Source organism: Lepus europaeus, chromosome 11 (assembly GCF_033115175.1).
Source record: "Lepus europaeus isolate LE1 chromosome 11, mLepTim1.pri, whole genome shotgun sequence".
NCBI classification, from domain to species: domain Eukaryota; kingdom Metazoa; phylum Chordata; class Mammalia; order Lagomorpha; family Leporidae; genus Lepus; species Lepus europaeus.
This window is the reverse complement of record NC_084837.1, coordinates 10,144,047-10,158,348: the sequence shown is the minus strand read 5'-3', so window position 1 is coordinate 10,158,348 and position 14,302 is coordinate 10,144,047. Positions and strand designations below refer to the sequence as shown.

At 58.9% G+C, this 14,302-nt stretch overlaps 1 protein-coding gene across 3 annotated transcripts in view; it reads right to left on the bottom strand.

The window, feature by feature from the left end:
- The window catches only part of LRRK1 (leucine rich repeat kinase 1), a 124,301-nt gene that overhangs the window by 43,345 nt on the left and 66,654 nt on the right, over window positions 1–14,302 (bottom strand). For all 3 annotated transcript variants that reach the window (XM_062204967.1, XM_062204968.1, XM_062204969.1), the window contains 6 exons: window positions 8,952–9,178; window positions 7,904–8,031; window positions 7,637–7,800; window positions 6,132–6,269; window positions 5,639–5,751; window positions 3,791–3,867 (listed from right to left, as the gene is read on the bottom strand). In XM_062204967.1, coding sequence (XP_062060951.1) covers window positions 3,791–3,867; window positions 5,639–5,751; window positions 6,132–6,269; window positions 7,637–7,800; window positions 7,904–8,031; window positions 8,952–9,178 — 847 coding nt within the window. The remainder of the gene's footprint in view (window positions 1–3,790; window positions 3,868–5,638; window positions 5,752–6,131; window positions 6,270–7,636; window positions 7,801–7,903; window positions 8,032–8,951; window positions 9,179–14,302) is intronic.

The window sequence follows — 14,302 nt, the reverse complement described above, 5'->3', positions numbered from 1 at the left end:
CTGGGACGGCGTTCTCTAAGATGCCGGCTGGCTCCTCGGGGTGCCGGTGCCTTGGTTAACTGGGCTACTCACAAGATCACCATGAAAACCACACCAACCCTGCCCTGTGCACAGGCACCAGAGCGTCTGACCGCAGAGAGGCGGCAGGCACATGAGTGGGGGCCGCACCTCCGAAAGGCGGGGATCTGCCCCCGGCAGCTGCCCTGGAGCTGGGAAGCCGGGAGAGCTGAAGAGGAGACGGGTGTCCCAAGCTCTGCCCGCACCTGCCACCCCAGACACGGATGGCGGAGGAGCCGGACTGAACCATGCTCGGCTGCCCTCGCTCACGCCCACCCCATGAGCTCTGGCCGTGCTCCCCATGTGGGGTCGTGGGGCGACCTGGCCGCTGGGAGCAGGAACCCCAAGATGGGGCCTGCGTGTGCACAGGGCGCGTCTGCAGGTAACTCTGGAGTAGACCCCGCTTGTGGGAAACCTTCACAAAGCCTCCTTTCTTTTCAGCCCACAGGGAGGATGGGCGCTTGTCCGCCCCGTCCCATTTCCATGAAAGAACAAGGCGAAGACCACTTCCTTCCCAGACAAGGTGTCCTGGACCCCTGGGCTCTGTGCCGTCCACGCCCAAGGCCCCACCTTGGTGTCCAGTACCGGGCACGAGGAGTGAGCAGCGAGCCTCACACAGGGGCAGCACCCGGCAGACTTCCTGGCCCCAGGGTCCAAAACCAGGCAGGCTGACCGGGAGGGACGCGTGCTCAGGATTTATAGGCTGTGATTATTTATCCCTAAGTTATTTATGACTCCGCCGGCCTCAGTGTGACCGTAACCCTCGATTGTTTTTGGATGCGGCCCCTGCGAAGATGACTGGTTGGATGTATGTCCATCTGCCTGGGATTCGACTTCCTCATCTGCAAACAAGCTCTCTTTCGGGATAATTCCTCCCCTCTCCCCTGCGGTCAACAGCCCCGAAGGAACCACCCTGCCCCGAGACAGGGCTCACAGGCCCCGCCCCTTCACTCAGCGTGGGCATTAACTTTCCAGGTGAAACTGCAAAGGAGGCCTTTGTCACCTGCCAAGGCTCCATCCAGGCTGTGGCCTCTGCACCTGCTCCCTAGGCTCGCTCCCGCGGGCCCCACAAAACCCATTTTCTAGAACACCAGCACTTGTTCCTATTATGCTTTTCTTCTTTATTTAAAAAAAAATTATTTATTTGTCATTTTACTTGAAAGGCAGAGAGACAGACAAAGTGAGATCTTGTATCCACTCATTTGCTCCCCGAGTGCCTGCAACAGTAGAGCCCGGGTCAGGCTGAAGCCAGGAGCAAGGACCCCACCTGGGTCTCGCAAGGGGGTGGCTGGGTCCCAAGTACCTGAGCCATCACCTGCTGCCTCCAGTGGGGCATATCAGCAGGAAGCTGGAATTGGAAGAGGAACCGGGACTCGAACCCAGGCCCTGGACACGGAGCAGGTGTCCGAGAGGCATCTTAACCCCTGCACCGAATGCCTGCCCCGTTGTGCTTTCCACTGTGCCCCTCGCCCTTCCTGTCTGGGGCCTCCCGAGTGGCTGCTTCCCCTGGATCCTGGGCCGCCTCCTCCTGCCCCTCTCCGTGGTCCCAGCAGGGGCTGTGCAAGGCGCAGAGACAAGTATCTGGAAGCTTCTATGTGTGCCAGACATCTGCAGACAGGCACACACAGACATGCACACATGTGCACACACCCTGCACACACGCTTTTATAAGAGAATACTTCAAAAAGTTTGTGCGAAAATGGGATGAAAAGTTAAGCTTATTTTGGTATAAGAATTTTGAGATCTACGCATAGCTGTCTCATAACACGCATTTCCATGGATTTTTTTGGAGACCCCTTCAAATGCACGAGTCTCAAAAGTACCCTTGTACGTTTTGTGCATACATGAACACGTGCCATCCACACACATGTGCTTGCATGCATCCCTAGTTGACCCACACTCGCTCCAGGAAGGCTCAGCCCACCAGCATAACCAGGATCCCCCGGCTCCTCCCACACACCCTCCGTGGGTCTCTCCTTCCTTCCAAATGCAATCTGTAGGTTTGGACTCCATTTCTCCCAAGGCGCTTTGTTTCAAAAGGGATCGGTTGTGCAATCCGTAAGTGCATTTCCCCATTAGCAGGGATAAGGACCTTGCATCTGCTCCTGGCTGTCTGGACTTCTTACAAACTACCCCTATCTGTAAGTCATTTTTTGCCGACTGGGCTGTCTTTTCCGACTGAGTTTGCAAGCATCCTTTGTACACGAGGGATGCAGGCCAAAGTGTGTTGCAACCCTGTCATGGTCTGTTTGCGTTACGACTTGTTTATGGTGCCTTTGACTCAGCAAAACTTTTCAGTGTCCACAAAGCCAAAGATTTCCATCTTTTTCCTTGACGATCGCTGGATTGATCATCTCGCTCTTAGAGTTCTCTCCCACCCTCAATTTTACACACAGTCTCTTATGTGTTATTTTCCATTTGTCTTTTACACCTAAACCTGCTGTCGCATGGGCATCTGTGTAACTGACGTAAGGTGAGATTCCCGACACTATTCAACATCGCATTCTTCCCCCTAAACTGGCACGCCACCTTTGTTGTTAATTAATTAAATTCTAACGTTCACTTAGGTCTATTTTCGGATTCTCTTATGTGTCCTACTGTAATGTGCTACCTTTTCAATCATAAACACACGTAGCTCTCTGACTGAGCTACATGCCTATCGTACATGTACACACACACACATACACACACACACTAGCTCATTAGGAAGTGCAGCAAGTGCACAGACTTCAGCTCACCTCCTGCCAACATGTGCTGGCGTCTATGCCCAGCTCGTGCCTACCTCACACATCTGAGCCTGCCAACATGGATCTATTAAGCTAAAAAAAGCCAATTAATTACATTCAACGTGTGTAAATATTGCTTCCTGTTTTCTGGAGCAGCATCTGTGGGGGTGGCTGGCTCCAGACGTCTTGGCTTCGAGGGTACCAAGGAGGGGTGGCTGCTTAGTGGGAGGGCAGGTGCATACCCTCCCTGGACCCCACAGAAGACAACGCAGAGGGGGAACATCTCTCCCTAGAAACAGCCCTGCCATGCTGGCCGTGTGGTGGGACCAGGACAACTCCAGAGGAAGCTCTGAGCCTCCCCTCAGCCTGCGGGGCCCTGGGGACTCTAAGAGACACTGCAGTGTGTGTGTCAGAAGCTCTGAATAGTGATGGCCTCCTGGCCCCAGGGCTGGAGCCTCTAGGCCTGGGCAGAACCCAGGATCTACCCCAGGCAGCCACAAGACAGTGAACCCCAGTGCTGTACTCTGAACTGTGTCCCTGTCACCCAGATGCTAGGCGGAAGGCCTAACTCCACAGGCTGATGCCTGGAGTGGGCTCTCTGGGGGGTCGTTAGGTTTAGCTGAGGTCGTGGGGGTGTGGCCTCTTTCTGAGAAGAGACGGTGGTGGCGGTGGGTTGGGGGGGTACTCTCCCTGGAGCTGACCACGCTGCTGCCCTCAGCCCGACCTTCTGGCTGCCAGAGCAGACCAAGACACCCTGGGCACCTGGTCCTCGCGTGCCAGGTGCAAAGAATCAGGGTGGTATACGCCCGGCTCCCCCCAGGAATCCGGGGCTCCTGGGCACCCAATGACCATAGGGGACCCGAGCAACAGGCGGTAACTGTTGGCTTCTCCACCCCACGTGGATGTCTGTGCCGGTCCAACAGGAACTGAAGGGAAAGCCCCAAATACACCGCCTGCCACTCTTCCCACCCTCCCTCCGGCTTCCCACACCCACCACTTCCACGCACCTGCCTCGGGCCCTGAGCGCTGGCGCCCCCTGGTGGTGAAAAAGGAAATGCGCTTCGTCTTAAGCCCATCTTCGTTTCTGTAAGGGGTAAAAAGTCCCAATGTGAATCAAGCAGGACAAGAACATTGCAGCCCCGGCGGTGGCCAGAGGACGCTGAACTGGGGGAGGGGAGGAAACTCTACCTGCAGTGTTTGGGACCCTGCAGCTTATGTGGAAGGAGGGCGCGGGGGTCCCAGGAAACTGCCCCAGGCTGCCCTGACCCTGGCTGGGGGGGTGGTGGGTGTGCCTTCCCGGGCGTTTCCACGCCCAGCTGAGCACAAGAGCCCAGAAGAGCCCCCTCTGGGGGTCAGTTCCCCTGAGTGCTGCAGAACCGGCCCTCAGCAGATCCACGCAGGCGGGGGCTCGGGAAAGTTCGGGCTGCAAAACTTTTGTGCACCGAAGTGCGTTTCTCTTTCCATTCGCTTTCCCACGGACTTTCTGCTGTATCTGTGTCAGCGCAGCGAATGAGTGGCTGAGACTTTGTGACGGTTACGGTTTAGGCTGAAGAGAGCGGGGGTGGGACATCCGGAGCCTGGACGATCAGACTCGGGCTGCACCGCGTCCCACGCCCGCCCGCTGAAGTCCCGAACCCTCGAACTCAGATCGGGACAGCTTGAGCCTCCAAATGCAAAAGTCCCAAGTCCAAGGCATTTTTGCTTCCTACATGTTCTGCACGTGGACACGATGCCAAAGTGGGTGATGCCACACTCGACCTCGAGGGACGGTCACAAACCCCAGTCACACTAAAAATATTACTCGGGGCTGGCGCTGTGGCATTGTGGGGTAAGCCTCCACCTGGGACCCTGGCATCCCACGTGGGCACTGGTTCAAGACCCGATCCAGTTCCCTGCTAATGCTCCTGGGAAGCAGTGGAGACGGCCCAAGTATTTGGGCCCCGGCATCCACGTGGGGAGACCCAGGTGAAGCTCCTGGCTCCTGGCTTTGGCCGTCTGGGGAGAGAAGCAGTGGATGGAAAATCTCCCCTCCTCTCTTTCAAATAAATAAATCTTTTTTTAAAACAAAAAAAATGTTGTATAAAATTACCTTCAGGTTATATTGAACAAGAAAAGGAGCCAGCATGGTGGCGAAGCAGGTAAAGCTGCCTCCTGCGACCCTGGCGTCCCATGTGGGCGCTGGTTCGAGTCCTGCCTGCTCCACTTCTGATCCAGCTTGCTGCTGGAGGCCTGGGAGATGGCCCAAGTGCTTGGGTCCCTGCACCCATGTGGGAAACCTGGATGGAGTTCCAGGCTCCTAGCTTTGGCCCGGCCCAGCACTGGCCATGGTGCCCATCTGGGGAGTGAACCAATGGATGGAAGACATCTCTCTCTCTGTTTATAACTCCAACTTTCAAATATATAAACCAATCTTTTAAAAAAAGAAACAAGACACCTGGTATAGTTATGCAAATATCCCACAATCTGAAAAAGTCTGGAAGCCGAAGCCTTTCTAGGCCCAAGTGGGTAAGGGACGCTGAGCCTGAGGCTCGTCTGAGGCGGGGACCAGGTGGGCGGCCCTCGCTCTGCTCTGTGGGATGGCGTCCTTACCAGGGGCGGGGATGGACACACATACATACATACACAGGAAGAGCCGCGTGAGGACCCAGAGGAAGACAAGAGGCGTCGGGAGGAACCAGCGCCACCAGCAGCTGGGCCTTGGACCCTCACCTCCAGAACAGGGGGCAGGCACCTGCTGTGTCGGCGGAGCCCCAGGCCCGTGTCCCCGAGGCCCAGGCCTACCCCGATCCCTCGGGGCCGCGTCCCAGGAGCCGCCCGCACGCTTTGGGCTCGCCGGGTCCCCGGACCCTGCTTACTTGCCAAGCTGGTTCCTGGACAGATCCAGGGTTTTGAGTTGTCTGCAGGTCCACTTGTCCTGGGCTGGAAGTGTCTCGAGCTGGTTCCCCTGGAGCCTCAAGAACAAGAGGGCCTGGGTGGGAGAGCGGGGAGAAAGAGGCCGAGGCGGCGTTGGGCCAGTGGAACAGCCAAACGACCACCCACTCCCGGGCGAGGCCCTGGCCCGTGGGGATTAACGCTGCAATTATACAAGCAGCACGGGTGGGCCCTGTGTGGACTGGAGCTCCACCCCACGGTCAGCCCTGTGCTGGGGGCCCGCTGCCTCCCACCAGCTCCTTGGGCTGCCCGAGGCCTGGGACAGGGAGGAGGCGGCACTGACCACCAGGTGTGTGCAGGGGCGTCCCGCTGGGTCAGTGGGGGCCCCGGTCGCTGCAGCTCAGCCCCGCCCACCCCCGTTGCTCAGGGCCAGGAGTGAGTGTGGGAGCAGCGTGCAGGAGGCCGGGGCGCACTCACGTCCAGCTGGAAGAGCCCCAGGGGCACGGCCTTGAGCGCGTTCTCCGAGAAGTCCACGTCCCTGAGGTGGCTCTTCCAGAACACGGCCACCTTGTCCGGCAGGGCCTCCAGCGCGTTTCTGGACGCCTTGCAGCTTTTCTGGGAGGGGACGTGCACGCATCAGCTCCCCACGCCCGGCCGCTCTCGACCCTTCCCCACGGGCCGCTGGAGGGAGCCTGCGACAGCCAGGCCCCACGGCCAGGGTCCAGGCCACAGGTTCTCCTGTCCAGGCAGGGATGGGAATGGGGCTCCCCCGGGAGACAAGGTGCCCCTGAGGCCTTTCCTCCATTCTAGAACTTTGGTCCCTGCCCTGGGACAATTCGGGATGAAAGCTGCTTCCCCCCGGCCCCCAGGGCCAAACTGGAAGCGCTAAGGGGAGCGCTAGGGAGCTGGCCGGCCAGAAACCCACGGCGGCGCCACCACTTTATCCGGCATGGCTCCCAGGGAACAGCACTGCGTGAGTGTGGCGCGGTCCTTACGTTCTCCAAAAATGTTTGTTTATTTTCAGCTACTCGAAAGGCAGAGGGTGGGAGGGAGAGAGAACTAGAGATGGAGAGAGAGAGAGAAAGAGAGAGGGAGGGGAGGGGGAGAGGGCGAGAGCCATCTTTTGCTGGTTCACTCCCCAAACGTCCATAACACCTTGGGCTGAGCCAGGCTGAAGCCAGGAGCCAGGAACTCCTTGCAGGTCCCCCACGTGGGTGCAGGGGCCCTAGCACTTGGGCCATCACCTGCTGCTCCCAGGCGCATCAGCCGGGAGCTGAGCCGGAAGTGGGGCCGCACGCGCTCGAGCCGGCGCTCAGTTGCCAGCATCCGAAGCAGCAGCTTTACCCGCTGTGTCACAACGCCTGCCCCGCAAAGCACGTCGTGTTCTTCTTATTTAAACAAAAATTATTTATTTGGAAAGAGTTCCACACAGAGAGGGACATATGGAGAGAGAGGGAGAGAGAGGGAGAATCTTCCATCTGCTGGTTCACTCCCTAGATGGCCACAACGGCCAGAACTGGGCCAGGGTGAAGCCAGGGGCCAGGAGCTTTATCCGGGTCTCCCATGTGGGTGGCAGGGACCCAAACACTTGGGACATTTTCCGTGGCCTTTCCAGGCCATTAGCAGGGAGCTGGATCAGAGGTGGAGCAGCTGGGACATGAACTGGTGCCCATATGGGATGCTGGCGTCGCGGGTGGCAGCTTTGCCCACTGTGCCACGGCGCTGGCCCCTCTGTCTTATTCAAGTGTGGTACAGAAACCACCCCTCCCGCTTCCGGGCAGAATCCTGTGCTGGGGTGCGTGCTGCCACCGCGCAAAGCTCCGTGGGCGTCACTCTGCGGCCGTCGAACTGGGAGTGGGGAAGGGAGGCTGGCTTTCAGGGGAGCGAGCTGCCCGAGACCCCGCTCACCGCTCCTGTCGCCCGGCGTGGCCGCAGGGTGGCGAGCGTGGGTTTGGAACGCTGGGGGTGGGGGTGACGCTCACCAGAGGGCAGGCCCAGGGCTCGGGGAAGACCTTGAGGCTGTTCCTGGAGACATTCAGAGAACTGAGCGACTTGAAGGAATGCATGAAGGGCGCGGGCAGCTCCGTCAGCTTGTTGTCCGAGAGGTCGAGTTCCTGCAGCTTCCGGAGCCCGATCCAGTTCGTGGCTGCGGGAAGGGAAAGGGTGACTTGGGAGGGAGCCGCTGACGCCGACGCCGCTGACGCCGCTGACAGCCGGTGGGCTGCAGGGGCACAGCGGGGCCTACATACCGTTTTCTTCTTCGAACAACTTTTCTAGGTAATTCTTTGACGCCGTGAGCTTCTGCAGCTTGGAGAGGTGCAGGAGTCCTGGCGGGAGGTGGCAGAGTTTGTTGCTGGAGACGTCGATGTCCAGCAGTCTGGGGGAGGAGAGGGGAGAGGAAGCAGCGGCATCAGGAAATGTCCCTCGGACAGCTTTCTCGCTCGAGAATGGACTGCATGTTCTTCCTCTCTCCCCGCGCCAGCGCAAGGAGCGTGCATTGAAAATGGAGTGCGCGTGGCTTTTATTCCGACTACACTCTGTGTACATAAAGAAAATCAAAACTCTGATTGACAGGGACTAAAAGACCCTGGCCCCATCGGCCGACCGACACCTGGTAGCAAACTGAGCCAGGGCCCTGAGAGCTGCTGGGAGACCACAGGGCAGGGCCCCAAAACTCTCAGGGCCCTGTGGACCCAACGGCCTGCCCAGCTCGGCCCCAGCTCGGCCCCTGCTCCTGCATGCCCACTGCCTGGCCATTCTCGCTCGAGGCACTTTCCAGCCCTGCTTCTGGAAATCGGCTCAGAGCTGCACGCAGCGAGGCATCCTAAGAGACCAATCAAGGAAGGGCCTTCCCCTGCCCTGCCGTCCTGGGAGAAAGGGAAGGGCGTGCCCAGGCTGCTTGGCAAGGTGCCGTGAGGAAGCAGGCGGGGCTGCCCGCCTCGTGCCCTGTTGCCAGTCCTGTGGATTCACGCTTTCTCAGAGGCCCCTGGCCCCTGCCCTGGGAGGTGGAGGAAACGGGCCCGGGGCTGCACTGCCTGCCCTGGCCAGGGCGGCGTTTGGTCCCTGTGGAGGACCACGCTGGGCAAGTCCAGCCGGGAGCTCAGCATGGCAGTGGTGACCATGCACTGCTGGGCCAGACCATCTCTCCAGAACGCTGCTCACCTGGGCACAGGACTGGGACCTTGTGCCCAGGAGCTGGTAAAATCCCCCGTTTGAGCCAGCACGCTGTTCTCCAAAGCCCAGAGCACAGCCAGGCCTCCAGCGGCAGCGATCGCAGCACCGACGGCCGGGGCCCACCTGGAACAGATGATCTCGTCCGACGACTGCACGCTGGGCAGCTCGGCTAGGTGGTTGTCCGAGAGGTTCAGCTTCCGAAGGTGGATGAGGCCCCAGGGGATGACGGACGGCAGGGAAGCCAGGCAGTTGGCGGAAAGGTCGAGCTCCGTGATCTGGCAGGAGATGTCTATGAGCCAGTCCAGATCCACCCAGGGCAACCGCAGGCGGGCCCACTTCACGCGAAGCGCCTGGCGTTACGGAAGGGGAGAAGCAAAAGAGGACGGTGAGCCGGGGCCAGCGGGGCTGAGAACAGAGCGAGGGTTTATTCCAGCATGAGGCTGTGTGCCTGCCCCTGCCAGAGTCTGGGAGTGCAGGACCCCAGAACCTGCCACAGAGGAGGTACCTATGGGGACCTGCACCTGCACCTTGCCCATAAGCCAGCAACAACTCACCCTCCAGCCAGCAGGGGGAGTTGGTGAGCTCAGTGCCAGCCACCTGCCCAGGGCCCATCCTGGCAAGAGAGGAAGTGCCCCAGGAATCAACCTTGCCCCGTATGGAGGAAGCCACCGAGGCTTGGAGGGGCCTCCCCCAGGCTGCAGAAGCAGCTGTCGACACGAGCCTGGTCTCTGGCCTGTGTCAGGGCTTTCTCTGGGGTTAGAGCGGCTGCAGCCTGAAGCCGCCCGTGCCGTGCCAGGTCCCATGGTGTACCTTGTGGGCAGGCTGAAGCCAGAAAAGAACACACAGGTGGGCCACGGCCACGGCACGTGGGAAAACAACCCAGAGCAACCGCCCCAGGACCCCAAGCCCCTATCTGTTATAAGCAGCTCGGGAAGGCAGCCTGCTATAGGCCGGGCTTGCACGAGGCCCAGAGTCCAGCAAGACAAATCATAACTTCCAGAACCATGGGCCCCAAGTGGCCAGGACGTGGTGAGTGACTGGCAGCTCCCCTCCCTTCTGTCCCTACTTCCAACCTAGGACCAAGCAGAGAAAGCCAAGTCCCCCTAGGGCGCCTGCTGCCACTTCCTAGCCCAGGCCCGTGACGGCGCTGACCCTGGCTGCTGCAAGCCCAGGGCAAGTGGCCTTTGCTTATGTCCACCCGAGCGAGAGCAAGGCCAGCGGTTGCGGGTGCGCGGCGGCGGCAGGTATCTGGTTACACACGAGCAGGACTCCCCTCTCCCTTGGCTATGGAAGGATTCGGGGCTCAGGTTTCTGGGAGCGGAACTCTGCATTTTGGCTTCTTGGTCCAAAGCAACTGGAAATCCGTATTGGAAAATTAGAGGAGCAGAAAGATAAACACAAGTTATTGCTTTGCAAATGGGAAAAAAACCACTGGGCAGAGACGGTGGGAAAGGCACCAACAACGTGGGACAAGCTGGCTGTCCAAGTGGGCAGAGGCCAGCGGCCAGCGGCCAGCAGCCAGGGCAGCCTCATCTGGCCACTAGATGGCGCAGTGCACCTTGTCTCTGTCCCCTTCTCCCCTGAGGCCTGGCCACGGACAGGCCTGTGTCCACCCTTTCTCAAAGCCACAGCCTCTGAACCAAGGGGATGAGGGACTCGTCTGTCTGTCCGTCTGTCGGTCTGTCTTCCCGTTTATCTGGACGAAGAGGTACAGGCACTTAGAGTTAAGAGCATGGGGTCTTAGCTGATTTTTTCAGACAAGTCAATTGCGCTGGGCCTGTTTCATTGTTCCTGCCTTCCCGTGTGTATGTGTGTGCGTGTGCGTGTGCGTGTGTGTACTTGAGAAATGTCCAAAGCTGCAGGAGAGCTGAACTAGGCACACCCACACACCTGGCTCCCCCACGTGTTCCGACACGGCCACGTCTTCTCCCCGCCACACGCAAACACGCACGCTGTGTGTTTTAGTCCAATCGCTTGCAGGTAGATGCCGCGGCATCTCACTGCAGCCCCCGCACCTCCGCACGTATCCCTCAGGAATGAAGATGTTCTCTCCGTGAGAACATAGTTAGCGTTGAGAAGCATCCACGGTCTGTTCTAGAATTCCCATGTTAACTATCCCAAAAATGTCTTTTACAGAAATGTGGTGTCCTGACCCAGGATCCTGAGGACAACACACTGCAGGCAGTTTCTGTGTCCTTTTATGTCTCTTTTTAAAATTTATTTGAGAGCCAAAGACGCACAGAGAGACAGACACGCAGAGAGAGGTCCCAACTCCGGTTCACTCCCTAAACGCCCACAATGGCCCGGGCTGGGCCAGGCTGGAGCTGGGAGCTGGGACTCACTAGGGTCTCATACTTGGGTCTAGAAACCTGGTCACCAGGGCCAGCATGGCTGCCTCCCAGGGGCTGAATTAGCAGGAAGCTGGAGACAGGAGTCGGCGCTGGGACTTAGAGCCAGGGACTCCATCCACTATGAGACACAGGCATCTTAACCAACACCATGACCACCAGATTCCCCTCCTAAGAACTTTCCTTTAATGTAGAAGAGTCCCCGTCTGTGGCTTTTCATGCACTTTGAGATGAGTATTGAGTTTTCAAAGCTCCACTTCAGATTCAACCCGAGACAATGTTGAGTCCTTCCCGCCGAGTCCCACCAGGGGGCGCCAGACTGGTGCGGGGCTGCAGCCTTTGGGGAGGTGGCGTCCACTGGCCCCCTCTGTGGCTGAGGCCGCCTGCGGGGTGCTGGGCACAGCTGCCGTCTACATCACTGCACTTGGCCCGTTTGGCAGCCACTGCCCGTCCTGGCCTGAACCACACAGAACGATGCTGGGTGCAAATGGCTGATTTTTCTAAAACTCTCCGTCCCCTACATGTATCACCCGGCGCTCTGCTGTGCAGACCAGTGACCAGTGTCCCTGCCTCCTCCACTCCCCGTCTAAGGTCGCTTGAACCCATGGATTCAATTTAATGCAAGGCTTTTTGTTTTTGCTATTCCCATTTTAATTATTTGAAAAGCTGAGAGAGAGAATCTTCCATCTGCTGGTTCACTCCCTGAATTGGCTGGGGCTGGGCCAGGCTGAAGCCAGGAGCCAGGAACTCCATCCGGGTCTCTCCCTGGGTGGCACGGGCCCAAGTACCCGGGCCATCTCCCACTGCTTTCCCAGGCACATTAGCAGGGAGTTGGATCAGAAGTGGCAGCTGGGCGTAAACCAGTGCGCTTACGGGACGTTGGCGTCACAGGCGGCCGCTCAGCCTGCTGGTCCACAGTGCCAGCCCCCACGTTAAGGTATTCCAATTCCTCCTCCTCCTCATTCCTTCTATGCGCAAGTCATCCCCAGCTTGTCGCGGGGTGGGGGGGCGTCCCTCCATCTGGGGGCTCCTGTGTCCGACCCCTCCCGTCGGTTTGGGGGTATTTCCCGACTTGCTGGCAACGCAGGGTGGGGCGTGTCCTCTTGTGCCTGCCAAGCCAAAGCGCTGGGGCAGCCAAGTCCCTTCTGTGGACACTGGTGTGGAGCACCCGAGATCTGGGTGCTGGGTGTGCTGCCCTCTCCTCCTGGGTGTCACCGCCCCTCACTCCATCGCTGGGTGCAGCTCTGCTTACCACGGGGGCAGTCTGACACCTGAGGTCCCAACCCAGGGTCATCCTGAGCTCCCCACGGTTCCCAACGACACCAGCGGCCACCTTGCTACTGCGGCCATCTGGTCACACCAGAGCTGTGGACCACATGACGTCCGGGGCACTTCTGGACCCGGGATTTTTTCTGGCTGGGAGTCCTGCACAGGACAGGGGGCTCCACAGGGATTCATGGGTGGAGCCACCAGGGGCAGGCTGGGAGGGCGGCTGCCACGCATGGCCCTCCCAGAGCAGGGCTGCCTCTGCTTCCTGGGCCTATGGAGACGCACCCAGGCCCGGGGTCAGGGCCAGCAACGGGAATGAAGCCGGAGTGTCCCGACTGCAACCAGACGCTCCTCCCCCTGCCGCCCACTGGCCGCTGCAGCCATTCAGCAGAGAACGCTTTGGGCCCGACCTCAAGACGACAGCCGAGTGCGAGATGCGAAGGCGTCTGCTTTTGGTTTCGCCTTTGACAACAGCCTTAGCTGTCCTCTGAAAACCTCACAGATAAAACTCTATGGGGCCGTCGAAGACACACGACAGCAGAGACTCATGCGGTGACTGTGACGCGAGCCAGTTACAGCACAAGTACGAGACGACTCCCAAAAGTCACAGGAAAACAGGACTAAAAAGATAAGTTACCTGGGTGCCCACATTTTTGAAATCCTTGCATAAGGGGTTTTCGAAAAGCTCATGGAACATAGAAAACTATGCATGGATTTCAATGTTTTTTGCACCAAAATAAACTTATTTTTTTTAAAAAAAAGATTTATTTATTTCATTTGGAAGAGTTACAGAGAGAGAAGGAGAGAGAGAGAGAGGTCTTCCATCTGCTGGTTCACTCCCCAAATGGCTGCAATGACCACAGCTAGGCCAGGCTCAAGCCAGGAGCCAGGAGCTTCATCCGGGTCTCCCACGTGGGCACAGGGGCCCAGGCACTTGGGCCGTCCTCTGAGGCTTTCCCAGGTGCATTAGCAGGGAGCCGGGTCAGAAGTGGAGCAGCCAGGACTCCAACCAGCACCCATATGGGATGCCAGTGCTCCAGATGGTGGCTTAATCCCCTACACTTATCTTTCAATTACGCTCTTCCCAAACTTGCTGACATGTCCTGGTCTGTGTTCATGCACTGCCAAGAACCAGGCCATGGAGGCCTGCAGAATCCCCATTCTGTACCCCGACCTGCTCACTCAGCCCCCACAGGCGCAGCTGCTGAGCTCACTGCGGTCACACGGTGTCCTGTCTGCCCGAAGCAGGGCACCTGCACCCTCCCGCGCTGGGCCCGCCTCTGCGGCAGCTGTCCGTCCACAGACACCGTCCATCCACGTCCCCGCCGCAGGTGCGGTGCGTGCTCACTTGGTTCTACGTCCAAGAACTCATGAGCTGGGGCACACTTCCAGAGTAGGGCGTTGGAGACCCTGGAGAAACCACCGATGAACTCACAGACACTGCTGGCTCCCAGGAGCCCTGGGGCTCAGAAGCTGGGCACTCAGCGAGGGGCACAGCCTCCTTACCAGTAACTGGTGCCTGTCTTCCCATCATGTCCTAAGGGGAGCCACACCCCTCCCGGACCCTGCATGGCCTGACCCCCTCCCATCTCAATCCCAAAGTCCCGGCTCAAGGGTCCCCTTCCTCACCCCCAACCAGAGCACGTGCTACCCCTGGGGAGCAGCAACACCCTCCCATTTGGGTCGTGTTCCTACACTCAGCGGTGCGTCCCTGAGTGCTGACGGGGGTCGATTATACCCCCAGGCTCTGGGGTGTGTGTGAAGTGCTGTAGATGCCGCACTCGGGAGTTTGTGGTCAGAGGGACGCAGGTGCAGGCGCGTGTGCACGTGTGTACAAGTGAGTGTGGGTGTGCGCCC